The sequence below is a fragment of the Rhinopithecus bieti genome, unplaced genomic scaffold (genome assembly GCF_001698545.2).
Source record: "Rhinopithecus bieti isolate Rb0 unplaced genomic scaffold, ASM169854v2 scaffold_13704, whole genome shotgun sequence".
In the NCBI taxonomy this organism is placed as follows: Eukaryota; Metazoa; Chordata; class Mammalia; order Primates; family Cercopithecidae; genus Rhinopithecus; species Rhinopithecus bieti.
The window spans coordinates 5,249,335-5,267,135 of NW_016808231.1; the positions used below are offsets into that span (position 1 = coordinate 5,249,335).

At 48.4% G+C, this 17,801-nt stretch overlaps 1 protein-coding gene across 2 annotated transcripts in view; it reads left to right on the forward strand.

Moving 5' to 3' along the window:
* Positions 1-974: 974 nt before the first annotated feature.
* Positions 975-17,801, forward strand: part of TRAP1 (TNF receptor associated protein 1) — an 81,689-nt gene continuing 64,862 nt past the window's right edge. For both annotated transcript variants that reach the window (XR_001888040.1, XM_017886333.1), the window contains exon 1: positions 975-1,181. Coding sequence is in view for 1 of the 2 variants with exons in the window: in XM_017886333.1 (XP_017741822.1) it covers positions 1,094-1,181 (88 nt within the window). In the remaining variant the exon portion in view is untranslated. The remainder of the gene's footprint in view (positions 1,182-17,801) is intronic.

A 17,801-nucleotide genomic window follows, 5' to 3' on the forward strand; every position in this document is an offset into this window, starting at 1 on the left:
CACTGCAATCTCAGCCTCCCGGGTTCAAGCTATTCTTCCGCCTCCGCCTCCCCAGGAGCTGGGACGACAGGTGCCACCTTGCCTGGCTAATTTTTTGTATTTTAGTAGAGATGGGGTTTCACCATGTTGGCCAGGCTGGTCTCGAACTCCTGACCTCAGACAATCCGCCCACCTCAGCCTCCCAAACTGCTAGGATTACAGGCGTGAGCCACCCCGCCCAGCCAGAACTCAACTCTGAAACAATTGCCAATCAGAAAATTTTTGAATCCACCTATGACCTCTAAGTATTTCAACCTTTGAGTTGTCCTGCCTTTCCACACAGCACCAACCTATGTCTTACATGTATTGACTGATGTCTTATGTCTCCCCAAAATGTATAAAACCAAGCAAGCTGTAACCCAAACCACCTTGGGCACAAGTTCTCAGGACCTTTTGAGACTCTGCCTCCCTCCATGCACACTAATATTTGGCTCAGAATAAACTTCCAAATATTTTAGTTTGACTCTTCTCGACAAGGGCAAGAGAAGTGGAATACAGGAATAACCGCAGCTTTCCTGGTGGTGTTGGTTACTGGGTTCACGTTTTGGTGTAGCCAGTCAAGCCTGGAATTCCCTTCCTCATTCGTTTTAGCTTTTTGGCCAGGCTTGGTTTGCAAGAGACTTGCAGAGGCCTATACAGATGGCCGGGATTCACAAAGGTGGCAGAGACCGGAACTGCTTCTTCCCCGACGACGCCTCCACACTCTCGCGTGGATACTGACATCCGCCCCGTTCCAGGAATGCGCACAGCTAGGCTCAGCCGACCAGCGTGGGCCGGGGGCGACGGGGCCACCTCCCCCAGCTCCGCGCGCAGGCCCCGTCGCCCTTGACAACGCGACCCAAGGTCACAGAGGCCCCACCCCCCGGCCTGAGTGTCCACGCGAGGGGTCGTACCCCGCCACGCGCCAGAGCAGGCAGCTGCCCGGACAGCCCGGCGCCCGCCGTGACGTCACCGCCCCGCGCCCGAGGAAGGCCCCGCCCCGCGCGGCCTCGTCCCGTCCCGTCCCATCCTGTTCGGTCCCGCGTGGCTGTGCGCGGCGCTCTGGGAGGACGACATGGCGCGCGAGTTGCGGGCGCTGTTGCTGTGGGGCCGTCGCCTGCGGCCTCTGCTGCGGGCGCCGGCGCTGGCTGCTGCCCCGGGAGGTGAGGGCGGCCTGGCTGGACGGGCAGCGGGCGGGCCGGGCCACGAAGACTGCAGGGGCGTCCCTCCTAGGTGCTCCGGGGCGCGAGGCGCCGGCACCAGCACCTGCTTCACGGGCGTGGGAGGTCCGGCGAGGCCAATATCTGCAGGCGCGTTTCCTTTCGCTCCACTTCTCGCCAGCTCCGGCCGGACTGCCTTTTTCTCGGCTGGACTCCTCTCGACACCGGCTCCTCGGAGCCTTGAAGGAGGTCGGGGCTGGGGGCGTCGCGGGGTCGGGCGGAGCGGCCGCGGGGTCGTCCCTCCTGGAGCTTCAGATCCAATCAGGTAGCACACGAGCAGGTGGAGCCGCTGCGGAGCGCGGAGTCTTTGCGGGTGTCTGTGGCGGGGAACAGACTCACTCGGGGTGATCGTGCGAGTTCCCTGGATGGTGCTTTACCCCTCCCCGCCCCCAGTAGCGCACTGACTGTTCATTTGTTAATTCGTTCATTGGACGCACATGTGAGCGCCCGCTCAGTGCCCGGCGCAGTACAGGTTCTGGGGACGCCGTAGTGAACAAAACCAACAGCGGTCACCCGGGTTTCCAGAGTAGGTGGACTCGATGTCGTTGACGCAGTTGTGTCCTCGGGGCCTGGAATTGATGGATGCGCCAATTAAAGAGAGAATGACCCTAACCTCTGCTTTCCCAGTCCCCACTCGGAGGTAACAGCACTGAACACTTTTGGTCCTTTGGGGCTGTACGCACTGTTACACGTGTAAACATAAATGTCTACGTATAACTGTTTTCACTCTAAAAAGCCTAAACCATGTTTGCATTGTGGTACGTTGTGCTCCAGAAAATTTTAACTCTCCCAGCATTCTTTCCACATCTTTTCAATTCAGTGGACACAGGTCCACGTGCTTTCCAGTGACCACACAGTATTCTGTATGATGGACTTGTCGTTTGCCTAAACATTGTCCTTTTAATGGACGCAATAAAGATTATTTCAGGTTTTAATTTTTATTACAATGCTGCATAGAATGGATGAGTACTTAAATATTTGTTGACGTGTGGTATTTCTTTAGCTTTACATAATTAGTTTTAGAACTGATGTTTCAGAGCCTATGCATTTTTGAAATGTTAGCGGATACTGCCAAATTGTCCGAGAAGGCATTATCAATTTATATCCCCATTAGCAGGCATCAAGACTGCCTATTACAAAGATATTTTCTTCAAGGCTGAATATTATGTCTTTTCAAAACCAGTCGCCTATAAAAGCATACCTTGTGACCGGGCGCGGTGGTTCAAGCCTGTAATCCCAGTACTTTGGGAGGCTGAGGCGGGCAGATCAGGAGTTCAAGACCAGCCTGGCCAACATGGTGAAACCCCGTCTCTAATAAAAATACAAAAATTAACTGGATGTGGTGGCACACGCCTGTAATCGCAGCCTCTAGGGAGGCTGAGGCCAGAGAATCACTTGAACCCAGGAGGCACAGGTTGCAGTGAGCTGAGATTGCACCACTGCACTCCAGCCTGGGCGACAGAGTGAGTCTCCATCTCAACAACAAAAATAATAATAATTTTCCCTCAGAAAGTGATGCTGTTGCTTTCTTCTAGCACCGCTGTCTGATCAATTATTTATTTATTTGTTTGTTTTTCTTGTCTTTATGAGGTGGGGTTTCACTATGTTGGCCAGGCTGGTCTCAAACACTTGACCTCAAGTGATCTGACAGCCCGCCCCCCAAAGTGCTGGGATTGCAAGAGTGTGCCACTGTGCCCGGCCACCTGTCCTGTTAATTTGGTTCTTGTTTCTTTTGTAGCTGGCTCGGGTTTTTTCCTCCTTGGAGGTTGAGGTTTTTTCTCTTTGTCGTTTGTGGTCTCGCGTCCGCAGCTGTTTGTGATTCGTGCTCTGTATCATGCACTGTTGCTTCCATTTGGAAAATATGTCAGTTTTCAGCTCAGGGACATTTTAATTCTAATTTTTTTTTTTTTTTTTTGAGATGGAGTCTTGCTCTGTCTCTCAGGCTGGAGTGCAATGGCGCAGTCTCGGCTCACTGCAAGCTCTGCCTCCCAGGTTCACGCCATTCTCCTGCCTCAGTCTTTGGAGTAGCTGGGACTACAAGGGGCCCGCCACCATGCCCGGCTAATTTTTTGTATTTTTAGTAGAGACGGGGTTTCACCGTGTTAGCCAGGATGGTCTCGATCTCCTGACCTCGTGATCTACCCACCTCGCCCTCCCAAAGTCCTGGGATTATTGGAGTGAGCCACCGTGCCTGGCGCTTTATCTCTTTCTTAATCATCTCTGTCCTCTCCTCGTCCTGGTGCAGTGGTTCAAGCATTCCTCTGCCTGAGTCTAAGAAATGGAACGTGTTCTTGGCAGTCTTCTGTGTTGCAGATGCCCTTGCCATTGTCACCTGTGTGGATGAGTGGGCAGGTAAATTGTTTGAATTGATTGAATGATGAGTGAATTTAGCTAAGACAATACTTGTCTTGTGCAACAGAGGAGAAAGAATGGTTTAGGCAGATCTACCTATATAGAAAATCCAGACTTCTCGAATTTTTTTTCTCTTGGGAAAGTGTTTCCAGGTTCTAGCATGTGCCTGGCCTCGCTTGTATACGTCTTGTATCTGTGGAATCCTCCGGCCCATGCTGCACTACCTCAGTCACCCATGAGCTCAGCCCTCTTACTCTTTCAGGCCTCACTGACCCCTGACACTGCCAGGCCCAGTCACTTGTCCTCAGAATATCTTGTTTTTTTTTTGTTTTTTTTGTTTTTTTTTTTTGCAAGACGAAGTTTTGCTCTGTTGCCCAGGCTGGAGTGCAGTGGTGCAACCTCTGCTCACCGCAGCCTCCGCCTCCTGGGTTCAAGTGATTCTCCTGCCTCAGCCTCCCGAGTAGCTGGGACTACAGGCAGTTGCCACCACACCCAGCTAAGTTTTGTATTTTTAGTAGAGATAGGGTTTCACTATGCTGGTTAGGGTGGTCTCGAACTCATGACCTTGTGATCCACTCGCCTCAGCCTCCCAAAATGCTGGGATTACAGGCATGAGCCACTGTGCCTGGCCTACCCTCAGAATATTTCTGTGAGGGGTGGGCTAGGATCTTTGCTTGTGCACTTTATATTTGTCATTTTTGCCCGTAACAGTTTATTCAACAAATACATTTCAGAGGCCCCCTGAGTCTTCAAAGAAAATGTGACCCTGCTGTCTGGGTCATAGGTGACTGGTGGGCAGTGTACCAGGGTCATCTTGGTGGCCTGGACAGCACATTAGGAAATGCAGAAACCATAGCCGCTTGCCTCAGGGTAAGTTTCACAGATGAGGAGCGATTTGGGCCAAGTCTCCAAGGCTGTTTGCACTGGAGCGAAGGGAGCTGCATCCGTGTCTGGAAAGCTGCAGGCGCAGGGGTAAGGAGATGGCTCTGAATAATTGGTTTGACAAAAGACTTGCGAGAGTGTGCAGAAGGGATGGTGAATGAGGCTAGCAGTTGTGTCTTTTCTGTCAGATACAAGCTTATGGGTAGGAGCCTCATCCTACAGTCCTCAGGACAGTCACAGAGCCAGCCCTGGGCCTGGGGTTTGGGGAGTCCAGCCACGTGGCCCTTTGAGGTCCACACACTGGAAACCACCATGAGACCTTTTTGTCGGAGCTCCAACTGTCAGAAGTGTCAGATGTGCCAGTAGAAGGATGAGGCTGCCTCCTAAAGAAGAGGGAAGGCCTGGAAAGATGAGCCGATGTCGTCTCCCAAAACAAACATGATTTTGTGGTCAGGCAGGTAAGGCGACTGGTTGGTCATTTTGCATGACCAGGTGACTGCCACGATCACCAAGGGCGTCGAGCCCCGTCTCTTGGTCATGTCAGATGCTCTTGTTTTCGTGAAATTGCCAGAACATGACTGTGAGGCAACCACGATAGGACTGGTTGGTGCAGGCGTTAAGGTCGTGGGCCTTTCGTTCTCTGTAAGCTGGAGCCTTTGCTGGAATTCCTGTCTTGGAAATCAGAGTTGTAAGAGTAGGTCAGCTGCCAGCGCCAGGAAGGTCAGGAGAGCTGGTTTCCTCATTTTGCTCAGGGCTCAAGCACTAGCAAGTTTGTTTCATCTTCCAAAAAGAGCCTCACCTGGACCACGCTCCTGCAGGCGGTGCCTGCCTGCTGCGCCCTCCTCTTCAGTGCTTATTTTGTTGACCGGTTTTGCTTCCTCTCTCTGCTCTCCCTTTGTTTGGAGACTGTGCTGTTTGATTTCCATGTCTTGTGTGCTGCATCCTTCAGGAGAATTCAGGTGAATTTCTAGTGCTCTCCGGCCGTTCTTTTCAGAGTGGAGGGGAGTAGTGCTTGCTGGTCAGATGCCACTGTCTCTGTGAAACAGCTCTTTGTGTTGCTCAGATGACACTAGAGGTATAGCGTCCACGACACCTTTGTCGTCTGAATAAGCCGTGGTGCTGGCACTTAGACGGCAGAGGAAAGTGTGGCCCAGCTGCCCAAGACCACCAGGAGGACCTTCAGTTTGGTTAGGACCAGGGGGACTGAGTTATCTGAGTGCCTGAAAAAGAACACATCCGGCCGGGCACGGTTGCTTTTGTCTGTAATCCCAGCACTTTGGGAGGCCGAGGTGGGTGAATCACTTGAGTTTGAGACCAGCCTGGTCAACATGGAGAAACCCTGTCTCGACTAAAAATACAAAGAAATTAGCCAGGGTGGTGGCAGGCGCCTGTAATCCCAGCTACTTGGGAGGCTGAGGCACGAGAATTGCTTGAACCTGGGAGGTGGAGGTTGAAGGTTGCAGTGAGCCGAGATTGTGCCGCTGCACTCCCTCCTGGGCGACAGTGCAAGACTCCATCTTGGAAACAAACACATCAATCCAAATGTAAGCGATTAGCAAAGCGTTTATTAGTTACTGGGTGAGTGGTTGGCCTAAGCTAAGACAAAAGAGAAATCTCCAAGTATTTTGCTACCCCTTGGCATGAAGGGAGGGAATGCAGCTTGTGGGGGTGGTGGTGGGGTGAGGGAGGGTGTCAAGTTGATAAGAAAACTGCAGAAAAATAAACATTTACTCCTGCCCCCCATGTCAGTAAATAACATGTGACAAAGGTGAGTTCCATGAAAGAGGCTGTTACTGAGGCCTGTGATATTTGCTTGTCTCAAAATACTGATGTATCTTTTTTTTTTTTTTTTTTTTGAGACTCTTACTGTTGCCGGGCTGGAGTGCAGTGGCATGACCTCAGCTCACTGCAACCTCCGCCTCCTGAGTTCAAGCAATTCTCCTGCCTCAGCCTCACAAGTAGGTGGGCCTACAGGTGCCCGCCACCATGGCCAGCTAATTTTTGTGTTTTTAGTAGAGACGGGTTGTCACCATGTTGGGCAGGATGGTCTCAATCTTTTGACCTTTTCATCTTTCTGCTTTGGCCTCCCAAAGTGCTGGGATTATAAATGTGACCCACCATCCAGCACTTGGGGCCAGACAAAGAATCTTGATAGTGATTGAAAATGTATCCATTCCCACTCAAACGAAGTAAAAAGTGCTTTTAGGTTCAAAGCCAGAGAATGTTCATGGATTGCGTTTTTGGTGCCGCAGGTGTAGCCAGTTAGAACTTTTTTTTTTTACCACCATCCTGCTTAGTCCTGCTGAAGACCTGCCTTCTGCTAGGAAGCTGCTTTTGCTTAGTGCACAGAGTGGCTTCTCTGTAGTTCCGTAGCATTTACCAAAATACATTTCAGGGAGTTTGTGGTGTGGCCGGTTATTTCTGCTAAAACCACTAGGTATTACTATAAAAGCTGTAGCTTAGAGAAACAGTATCTACTTGCGGGAGTATTACTGCCACCAGTTTTTTTTTTTTTTAAAGACAGTCTTGCTCTGTTGCCCACGCTGGAGTGCGGTGGCACGAACTCGGCTCACTGCAACCTCTGCCTCCTGGGTTCAAGCAATTCTCCTGCCTCAGCCTCCCGAGTAGCTGGGGCCACAGGCACGCACCATCGTGCCTGGCTAATTTTTGTATTTTTTAGTTGAGGCAGGGTTTCGCCATGTTGGCCAGGCTGGTCTTGAACTCCTGACCTTGTGATCTGCCTGCCTCAGCCTCCTAAAGTGCTGGGATCACAGGTGTGAGCCATTGTTCCCAGCGTGCCATTGGCTTTTTAACCAGGTGAATTCCTGTAGATGAGGTAAGTTGAAAGGATGTGTAGCTGAATCATCGGTTTTAAAAGAATGGCTCAGTTACGTAATAGCCATATAATTAAGAAATGTGGTTAGAAAGTAAAAAACTGGCCAGTCCTGGTAGCTCATGCCTGTAATCCCAGCACTTTGGGGGCTGTGGTGGGAGGATCCTGTGAGGATAGGAGTTTGAGACCAGCCTGGGTAACCTAGGGAAACCTCCATCTACCTAAAAAACCATTTTTTTTCAATTAGCTGGGTGTGCCTATGGTCCCAGCTACCAAGACTGAAGTTGGAAGCTCGCTTAAGCCCTTGAAGCCTACAATCTGGGTGACAGAGCGACAGTATCTCAAAAAAAAAAAATATATATATATATGAAATTAATTTTGAGATAGCTAAATTAAATGCCATATTGAAGAAGAGCAGGAGGCTATACAGCAGTGCTGCTGAGAACAAGATGGAAGGGCATGGGTCCTAATGTAACTGTATGTGTCAGGTTAGTGATACGCTCCTTGAAGGAGAAATTAAGACAGCACGCTGCCGTGTTCACGCTTGCCAGTATTTCAGCATTTGTCAGGCAATGGGATGTTCAAGCGAATTTTCCATGGGGCTGACTTGAAAACATTTCGTTGTAACCGTTATGATGAGAAGTCTTTCTGAAACACTTCATCATTACATGGCCCGTAACTGAACCTTGCTTTGATGCTTTCAGGGCCATTATTATGGTGTTAATTTTTGGTCTTCTGTTTTAATACATAGGCTCCCGCAGGGCCATTGACATGTGAAGAATCCTTTGTCTGTAAAGTGTCCCCACATCAAAACTGCATTGTGACTGTTTATTTTTGGCCTCTCTTACTGTGGCCTTAACTTGCAGGCTTGTCTGGAGCCGTGTTCTCTCCTTTCAGATGTGACTGGGAAACTTGTTAGCATCAAATTGTTAAGAAGAGAGAGATGGATTTCATGTGGGGCTAGTCGTCTTCCATGACCAAAGCTTAGCATGAGGGCTTCAGGCCCATATTTTGAGTGTTCCAGGGTGCCCTTTCCCATTTTGTTCTTTTTCTTTAAGGAGTTATGTTTCCCGATGAATGAAGTATCGGTATATCATAGAGAACGGGTAGACCAGGTTCTGGAACACTTGGAACAGGTTCTGCCCCAAGAAGCAGTGAGTGTTGAAAATGCCAGAGCTAAGAACTCAGACATTCGTGAGGGAATACAGGTCTTTCTGTCCAGAATGCTGACGTGCTTAAGAAGCTTCTCATCAGGCGCTGTGGCTCATACCTGTAATCCCAGCACTTTGGGAGGCTGAGGCGGGCAGATCACCTGAGGTTGGGAGTTCGAGACCAGCCTGACCAACATGGAGAAACCCTGTCTCTACTAAAAACACAAAATTAGCTGGGTGTGGTGGTACACGCCTGTAATCCCAGCTACTCGAGAGGCTGAGGCAGGAGAATCGCTTGAAACCAGGAGGCAGAGGTTGTGGTGTGCCGAGATGGTACCACTGCATTCCAACCTGGCGGCAAGAGCGAAACTCCTCACACACACACACAAAAGAGAGAAACAAAGATAAACTGGGAAGGGACCTTGTGTAATCTTCCATACCTTGCGTTTTCCACTTCTATTCTGGGGTTTGTTTCCTATCGCCACAGAGCTCTAGTATTCCACAGTGTGGATTTTTGTAATGTATGTAACTCTCTCATGGTGGACATTTAGGTTGTTGCTGACTTTCCCCAAAATCACAGACGGCATTGCCACCAGTTTCTCACACCTTCACCGATGCTAGAATGACAGTATTCACAACATCTCTGTCAGTCTGGTAGTGAAAATGCTATCTTGTTTTAAAGTGTATTTCCTTCCTTAAGAATGTGGTAAAACATCTTTTTCTGGAATGTAAAGGCATTGATGTTTCTTGTTTTTGTGAATGGCTATTTTCTCTTGGACCAGTGGCCTTTTCTTTTTTTTTTTCTTTTCGAGGCAGAGTTTTGCACTCGTCGCGCAGGCTGGAGTGCAGTGGCGCAATCTCAGCTTACCGCAACCTCTGCCTCCTGGGTTCAAGTGATTCTCCTGCCTCAGCCTCCCAAGTAGCTGGGATTACAGGCATGCGCCACCACGCCCAGCTAATTTTTGTACCTTTTTTTTGTTTGTTTTAAGTAGAGACGGGGTTTCACCATGTTGTCAGGGTGGTCTCAATCTCTTGACCTCGTGATACGCCCACCTCAGCCTCCCAAAGTGCTGGGATTACAGGTGTGAGCCACCGCGCCCGGCCGACCTTTGTCTTATAGGTGATTTGTAAGTGGTCTTGGTGTATTAAGGAAAATAGACCTTGGTACATTAACTGAAACTAGTGAGTTTAAGATTCTCTTAAAATTAAATTTAATTAAATAATTTTTTTTTTTTTGAGATGGAGTCTCGCTTTGTCGCCCAGGCTGGGGTGCAGTGGCGTGATCTCGGCTCACTGCAAGCTCCGCCCCCTGGGTTCACGCCATTCTCCTGCTTCAGCCTCCTGAGTATCTGGGACTATAGAGGCCTGCCACCAGGCCCGGCTAGTTTTTTTGTATTTTTAGTGGAGACAGATTTTCACCGTGTTAGCCAGGATGGTCTCGATTTTCTAACCTCGTGATCTGCCTGTCTCGGCCTCCCAAAGTGCTGAGATTAGAGGCATGAGACAACGCGCTTGTCCTTTTAAATAATTTTTGAAAATTGAGACAGAGTCAGGCCGGGCATGGTGGCTCACGCCTGTAATTCCAGCACTGTGGGAGACCGAGGCGGGCGGATCGTGAGGTCAGGAGATTGAGACCATCCTGCCTAACATGGTGAAACCCTGTCTCTACTAAAAATACAAAAAATTAGCCGGGTGTGGTTGTGGGCACCTGTAGTCCCAGCTGCTCGGAAGACTGAGGCAGGAGAATGGTGTGAACCCGGGAGGCAGAGCTTGCAGTGAGCCGAGATCGCGCCACAGCACCCCAACCTGGGCAACAGAGCGAAACTCCATCTCAAAAAAAAAAATTGAGACGGAGTCTGACTCTGTTTCCTGGGCTGGAGTGCAGTGGCGCCATGTCATGTCACTGCAGCCTGCCCCTCCCGAGGTCAAGCAGTCCACTCGCCTCAGCCTTGCAAGTAGCCGGGATTATAGGCACGCGCCACCATGCCCAGCTAGTTTATTTATATTTATTTATTTATTTATTTATTTATTTATTCATTTATTGCGAGATGGAGTCTCGCTGTGTCGCCCAGGCTGGAGTGCAGTGGCGCGATCTTGGCTCACTGCAGCCTCCACCTCCCAGATTCAAGCGATTGTCCTGCCTCAGCCTCCCGAGTAGCTGGAACTGCAGGTGCTGCCACCATGCCCAGCTAATTTTTGTATTTTTAGTAGAGATGGGGTCTCACCATATTGGTCAGGCTGGTCTTGATCTCCTGACCTCGTGATCCGTCTGCCTCAGCCTCCCAAAGTGTTGGGATTGTAGGCATGAGCCACCGCTCCTGGCCATCTGGCTAATTTTTTTTTTTTGTATTTTTAGTAGACAGGCTTTCGCCATGTTGCCCAGGCTAGTCTCAAACTCTTGACCTCAGGGGATCCACCCGCCCCAGCTTCTCAAAGTGCTGGGATTAAGAGCCACAGCACTAAATTCTATTTTAGAGACAGGGTGTTGCTTTGTCACCCAGGCTTGAGTGCAATTCTGCGATCCTGGCTCACTGCAGGCCTGACCTCCTGTACTCGAGTGATCCTCCTGCCTCATCCTCTTAAGTAGCACGTGCCACCATGCCTGGCTAATTAAAAAAATTTTTTTTAGAGATGGGGTGCCACTATATTGTACAGGCTTGTCTTGAACTTCTGGCCTCAAGTGATCCTCCTACTTCTACCTGCCAAAGTACTGGGATTATAGGCAAGAGCCATTGTGCCTGGCCCCCAATTTTTTTCTTAATGTGTTTGTCTTTTTTTTTTTTGAATCAGAGTCTCATTCTGTCTGTTGCCCAGTCTAGAGTGCAGTGGCTTGATCTTGGCTCACTACAGCCTTTGCTTCCCGAGTTCAAGCAAGTCTCCTGCCTCAGCCTCCCGAGTAGCTGGGATTACAGATGCCTGCTACCACGCCCGGCTAATTTTTGTATTTTTGGTAGAGACGGGGTTTCACCATGTTGGTCAGGCTGGTCTCGAACTCCTGACCTCAAGTGATCTACCCGCCTCAGCCTCCCAAAGTGCTGGGATTATAGGCGTGAGCCACCTCACCTGGGCATTTGTCTTTTGACTTAAATTTTTATGTAGTCCTTATATTTATGGCCTTTTGGGTTATATATTTTGTTTAGAAAGATTTCATCTTAAATCTTTTTTTTTTTTTTTTTTTTTAAACTCAGGATGCCTGGCATCATTAGCCATTTAGGAACTGCAAAGCAAAACCACAGTGAGTTAGTACTTCCTACCCACTCGGGTGGCTATAATTAAACATTAAAGAAACAACAAGAACAACAAAAATAGGTGATACTAAATGGATAACTAGGATGTGGAAAAATCAGAACCCTTCCACGCTGCCGGTGAGAATGTAAAATGGTGCAATCTCTGCAGGAAAACATTGTGGCAGCTCCTCGAACAGTGACACCGATTACCATATGACCCCACAGCTCTACCCAAGGCACATGCCTTGTAGACATGAAAACATGTCCACAGAACAGCTTACACATGAATGTTCATGGTGGCATTATTCATAATAACCCAAAAATGAAAGCAATCTGAAGATCCATCAGAAGGTGGAAACGTGGCTGGGTGTGGTAGCTCATGCCTGTGATCCCAGCACTTTGGGAGACCAAGGCAGGAGGATTGCTTGAGGGCAGGAGTTGAATGCCAGCCTGGACGATATAGTGAGACTCCATCTCTACAAAACATTTTTAAAAATTGCTGGGTGTGATGGCACATGCCTGTGGTCCCAGCCACTCCGGAGGCTGAGGTCAGGGAACTGCTCGAACCCGGGAGTTTGAGACTACGTTGAGCTATGATTGTGCCACTGCACTTCAGCCTGGTCTCAAAAAAAAAAAAAAAAAAAGTGGAAATGGGCCAGGCATGGTGCGCACTTCTAATCCCAGCTGCTTGGGAGGCTGAGGTGGGAGGATCACTTAAGCCTACCAGTTGGAGACTACCATGCACCTTGACGGTGCCTGTAAACAGCTACTGCACTCCAGCCAACACAGTGAGACCCTCCCCCCGCCGGCAAAACAAAAGTTACAGCAAAAAGTTGGAAGCTGGGCCAGGTGCAGTGGCTCATGTCTATGTTCCCAGCACTTTGGGAGGCTAAGGTGGGTGGATTACTTGAGGTCAGGAGTTCAAGATTAGCCTGGCCAACATGGCAAAACCTGTCTCTACTAAAAATGCAAAAATTAACTGGGTGTGGTGGTGGGTGCCTCAGCAGGAGCATCACTTGACCCTGGGAAGTGGAGGTTGCGGTGAGCAGAGATTACACCACTGCAGAGTGAGACTCCGTCTCAAAAAATAAAAGATTGGGCGCAGTGACTCAGGCCTGTAATCCCAGCACTTTGGGAGGCCAAGGCGGGCCGGTCACCTGAGGTCAGGAGTTTGAGACCAGTCTGACCAACATGGAGAAACCCCATCTCTACTTAAAAAAAAAAAAAAAAAAAAAAAAAAAAAATTAACCGGGTGTGGTGGCACAGGCCTATAATCCCAGCTACTCGGGAGGCTGAGGCAGGAGAATTGCTTGAACCCGGGATGCAGAGGTTGTGGTGAACCGAGATCCCACCACTGCACTCCAGCCTGGCAGTGAGAGTGAAACTCCGTCTCAGAAAAAAGCTGGAAGCCACCCGGTTGCCCATGATCTGATGAATGGAAAAAATTGTCTATGCAGTGGTGTGCTCTTCAGCTACGAAAAGGAATGAGATGCTGGTGCATGCTAGATGTGGATGAACCCCAAAGCCTTTATGCTAAGTCAAAGAAGCCAGACAAAAGACCATATATTGTATGATTGCGTTCCTTTGAGGTGCCCAGAAAAGGCAAATCCATAGAGACAGACATAGTTGAGTCGTTGTCGAGAGCTGGTGGGAGAGGGAAAAGAGAGTGAGCATGAGTGGCTTTAGGGCTTCTTTTTGGGGTGATAAAAATGTTCTGTAGTTGGCCGGGCGCAGTGGCTCACGCCTGTAATCCCAGCACTTTGGGAGGCCGAGGTGGGCAGATCACGAGGTCAGGAGATCGAGACCGTGCTGACTAACATGGTAAAACCCCGTATCTACTAAAAAAAAAAAGTACAAAAAATTAGCCGGGTGCGGTGGCGGGCGCCTGTAGTCCCAGCTACTCGGGAGGCTGAGGCAGGAGAATGGCGTGAACCCGGGAGGCGGAGCTTGCAGTGAGCTAAGATGGCGCCACTGCACTCCAGCCTGGGCGGCAGCGAGACTCCGTCTCAAAAAAAAAAATCTGTAGTTAGTGGTCGTGGCTGTATACCTTTGTGAATATACTAAAACCACTGAATTGTGCACTTTAAATGGGTGAATTATATGGCAGATATATCTCAATAAAGTTATTAAATCTTTCATGTTTTCTTTCAGTACTTTCAGCTTTTATTTTTACTTCTATGGCCCATCTGGAATTCATTTTCACTTAAGAAGTGAAGGTGGGGGCCGGGCGCGGTGGCTCACGCCTGTAATCCCAGCACTTTGGGAGGCCGAGACGGGCGGATCACGAGGTCAGGAGATCGAGACCATCCTGGCTAACACGGTGAAGCCCCGTCTCTACTAAAAAAAAAATACAAAAAAACTAGCCGGGCGAGGTGGCGGGCGCCTGTAGTCCCAGCTACTCGGGAGGCTGAGGCAGGAGAATGGCGTAAACCCGGGAGGCGGAGCTTGCAGTGAGCTGAGATCGGGCCACTGCACTCCAGCCTGGGCGACAGAGCAAGAAGTGAAGGTGGGAATTACAAAAAAAAAAAACAGAGGTTGGTCTTGCTGTGTTGCCCGGGCTGGTCTAGAACTCCTCCTGGCCTCAAGTGATCCTCCCAACTTGGCCTTCCAAAGCACTGGGGTTACAAACATGAGCCCCTGTGTCCTGCTGGAAATGAATTTAAATTCTTTTTCATTTTTACTTTTTGAGAGTTGGGGGGGGTCTATGTTACCTAGGCTGGCTTCCAACTCCTGAGCTCAAGGGATCCTCCTCCTGCCTGGATCTCCCTCCCAAAGTGCTGGGCTTACAGGTGTGAGCAGCCATGCCTACTCTGGAAATTTATGTTAATAGTGTAGCTTTATATTAATGTTCTTTAATATTTGATAGTATTTCTTCACTGTTTTCAAAATTTCCTTGGCTATTTATGTACACTAACTTTTCCATATGAATTTTAGAATGAGAATAGTTTAAAAATATGTTTGAGATTTTGTAAATGTGTTTATGTTTCTGGTAAGTTTGTAAGTGTTTTTTATAATGCAACGTTTTGTTTTGAGACAGAGTCTCACTCTCGCCTAGGCTGGAGTGCAGAGATGCGATCTCAGCTCAGTGAACCTCCGCCTCCCAGGTTCAAGCGGTTGGTTTCCCGAGTAACTGGGATTACAGGTGTGCACCCCCATGCCCAGCTAATTTTTGTATTTTTAGTAGAGACGGGGTTTCACCATGTTGGCCAGGCTGGTCTCAAACTCCTGACCTCAGCTGATCCGCCTGCCTTGGCCTCCCAAAGGGCTGAGATTACAGGCATGAGCCGCCTCGCCCGGCCTGTAGTGTTAACTTTTGTAAATAGTTTTATAAGTAGGGTGTTTTGTAGATAGACTATTGATATATATAGTCCAATATGCAAACGATACAGAGGTATGTCTGATGAAAAGCCCATCTCCCACTGACATGCCTCAGACACCAGCCCTCCTGGTGGCAAGTCCGTTAGCCAGTTTTTGGGTGTCCTTGCAGAGATCTGCCTGGCATATGAAAATAGCTATGCATGCGCGCATCACATAAACATTATGTGTATGCATTTGAACAGCATGATCATGTGTGCAAACCGCTGTTCTACCTCTAGTTTTTTTTCTTTGTGTTAGAGGTAATTCAGCATCAGCAAACGTTACACAGCGTTGCCGCATTTCTCTCTGATGCTTTCCAAGTGTTAGGTAATGTCTGTAGTTTCCTTATTAGCCTTCTGCCTGTGAGCGTGTAGTGTATGGAACAATCTTAAGCGGGTTATTCAGTGGCAGTCCTTGGCCCTAGTAGTGTTTCAAAGTTTTCTTAAAGATCTTGCCAAAGAGGAAAAAAAGGAAAGATTTTGCAGCTTTCTTGGTAAATGCATTATGCATTCTTAATTGTTTAGTTTTTGTTCCTGGGGTCTCATGTCGTATTTTCTAACTAGTGTTCTGTATATACGATGGTTGTTGAGTTTTGTGTTCTGCCATCTTACTGAATGCTTTTTTTTTTTTTGAGATGGAGTTTCACTCTTGTTCCCCAGGCTGGAATGCGGTGGCACCATCTCGGCTCACCACAACGTCTGCCTCCCAGATTCAAGCGATTTTCCTGCCTCGGCCTCCCAAGTAGCTGGGATTACAGGCATGTGCCACCACACCTGGCTAATTTTGTATCTTTAGTAGAGATGGAGTTTCTCCTTGTTGGTCAGGCTGGTTTCAAACTCCCGACCTCAGGCGATCTGCGCACCTCAGCCTCCCAAACTGCTGGGATTACAGGCGTGAGCCACCACACCCAGCTTTTCTTATTTCTTTTAAAGACAGGATCTCGCTTTGTCACCCAGGCTAGAGTGCAGTGGTGTGATCTCAGCTCACTGCAGCCTTTACCCTCTGGGCTCAAGTGATCCTTCCGCCTCAAGTACCCCAAGTAGCTGGAACTACAGGTGCGTGCCACCATGTCCACCTAGGTTTTTGTGTTTTGGGTAGGGACAGGGTTTCACCAGTTTGCCCAGCCTGGTCTCAAACTCCTGGGCTCAAATGATCTGCCTGCCTCAGCCTCTTAGAGTGCTGGGATTACAGGTTTGAGCCACTGTACTAGGCCTTATTCTTTAAAATAATCTCCCTCTTGAAAAATGAAAGTCTTTTCTCAAAAAACTTCTTCCCAGGTCTGTGAGGCAGCACAGTGGCCCCTTCTGGCTCTCATCTTGTACCTTGTCCTTGTTTGCCTCGAGCATGGGACCTTCTCTGTGTTCGTGCCTCAGGACCCCTCCCTCTGTCTTTGCTGGGTCCACTTAGCCTGGTCATTGGGCCTTGGCTCCTGAGAGGCCCTCAGACTGAATTCCTCATCCGATGTGTCCATACCAGCTTTCACGTGACCTCAACATTGACAGCAGGGAAAACATTAGCACTTTTGTGACAGCCTCATATTTTTTTGCACCCCCTGAGATGGAGTCTCGCTGTGTCGCCCAGCCTGGGATTACAGGCACACGCCACCACACCCAGCTAATTTTTGTATTTTTAGTAGAGACATGGTTTCACCATGTTGTCCTGGCTGGTCTCGAACTCCTGACTTTGTGATTCACCCGCCTCGGCCTCCCAAAGTGCTGGGATTACAGTCGTGAGCACTGCACCGGGCAGCCTCATGTTTTTTATAATTTAATATCTGTTTTGAATAAATAAATATGGTTTGATTGAAAAGCCAAAACCATGTGAACAGGTAAACATTGAGAAGCCTTGCTGCTGCTCAGAGCACCTGCTGCCTTCATAATTACTATTAATTACCTGTGGGTCCTGCCACTACTTACTTATACTACTGTAGTAAGTGCAGATGTACATCTTCCCTCAGGGACACACCCTTCTCTGTGTTCTGTTACTTCAGAGCTCGTAGAGAGCTTGCTGTGTTCGTACATAGTTTGCTGTTTCTTTGCCTTCTGTAGCCACTGTGAAATGCCGTTCATATTTTTTGCCCCAGGTTTTTCTTCTGGACTGGCTGGCTTTCTATTTTTTCTTTTTTTTGGGGGGGACAGGATCTCTCTGTCACCCCGTCTGGAGAGCAGTGGCGCGATCTTGGCTTACTGCAACCTCTGTCTCTAGGGTTCAAGCGACTGTCCTGTGTCAGCCTCCCAAAGTGCTGGGATTACAAGCATGAGCCACTATGCCTGGCTTCTGTTTTGTGTTTTGGTTTGGTTCTGTCAGTTGTTGGGAGAGGAGTGTTAAGATCTCCAACTATGATTGTGGAATTGTTTTTTCTTTCATTCTTTCCATTTTAACTTCATATATTTTGAAACTCTGTTATTAGGCAAATACATACTTGTGATTGCATTTTCCTGATGAACTGTTCCTTGTAGTATTCTGAAATATCCTCCTTTTTTCCTAATAATGTTTTTTATTTTGAAATATATTTTACTTGATATTAATAGAGCCACTCCAGCCTTCTTAAACACACTTTTGGATGGTGTGTATTTTCCATTCATTTGTCCTCAGTGTATCTTTTTCTTTATATTTAAAGTGTCTTGTAGATAGCATACAATTAGGTCTTCCTTTATTAATTCCGACAATCCTTGCCTTACAATAAGAGTTCAGTTCATTAATATAAGAGTAAATATTGATGTAGTTGGATTTATTGCTACTATTTTATTATTTGCCTTTT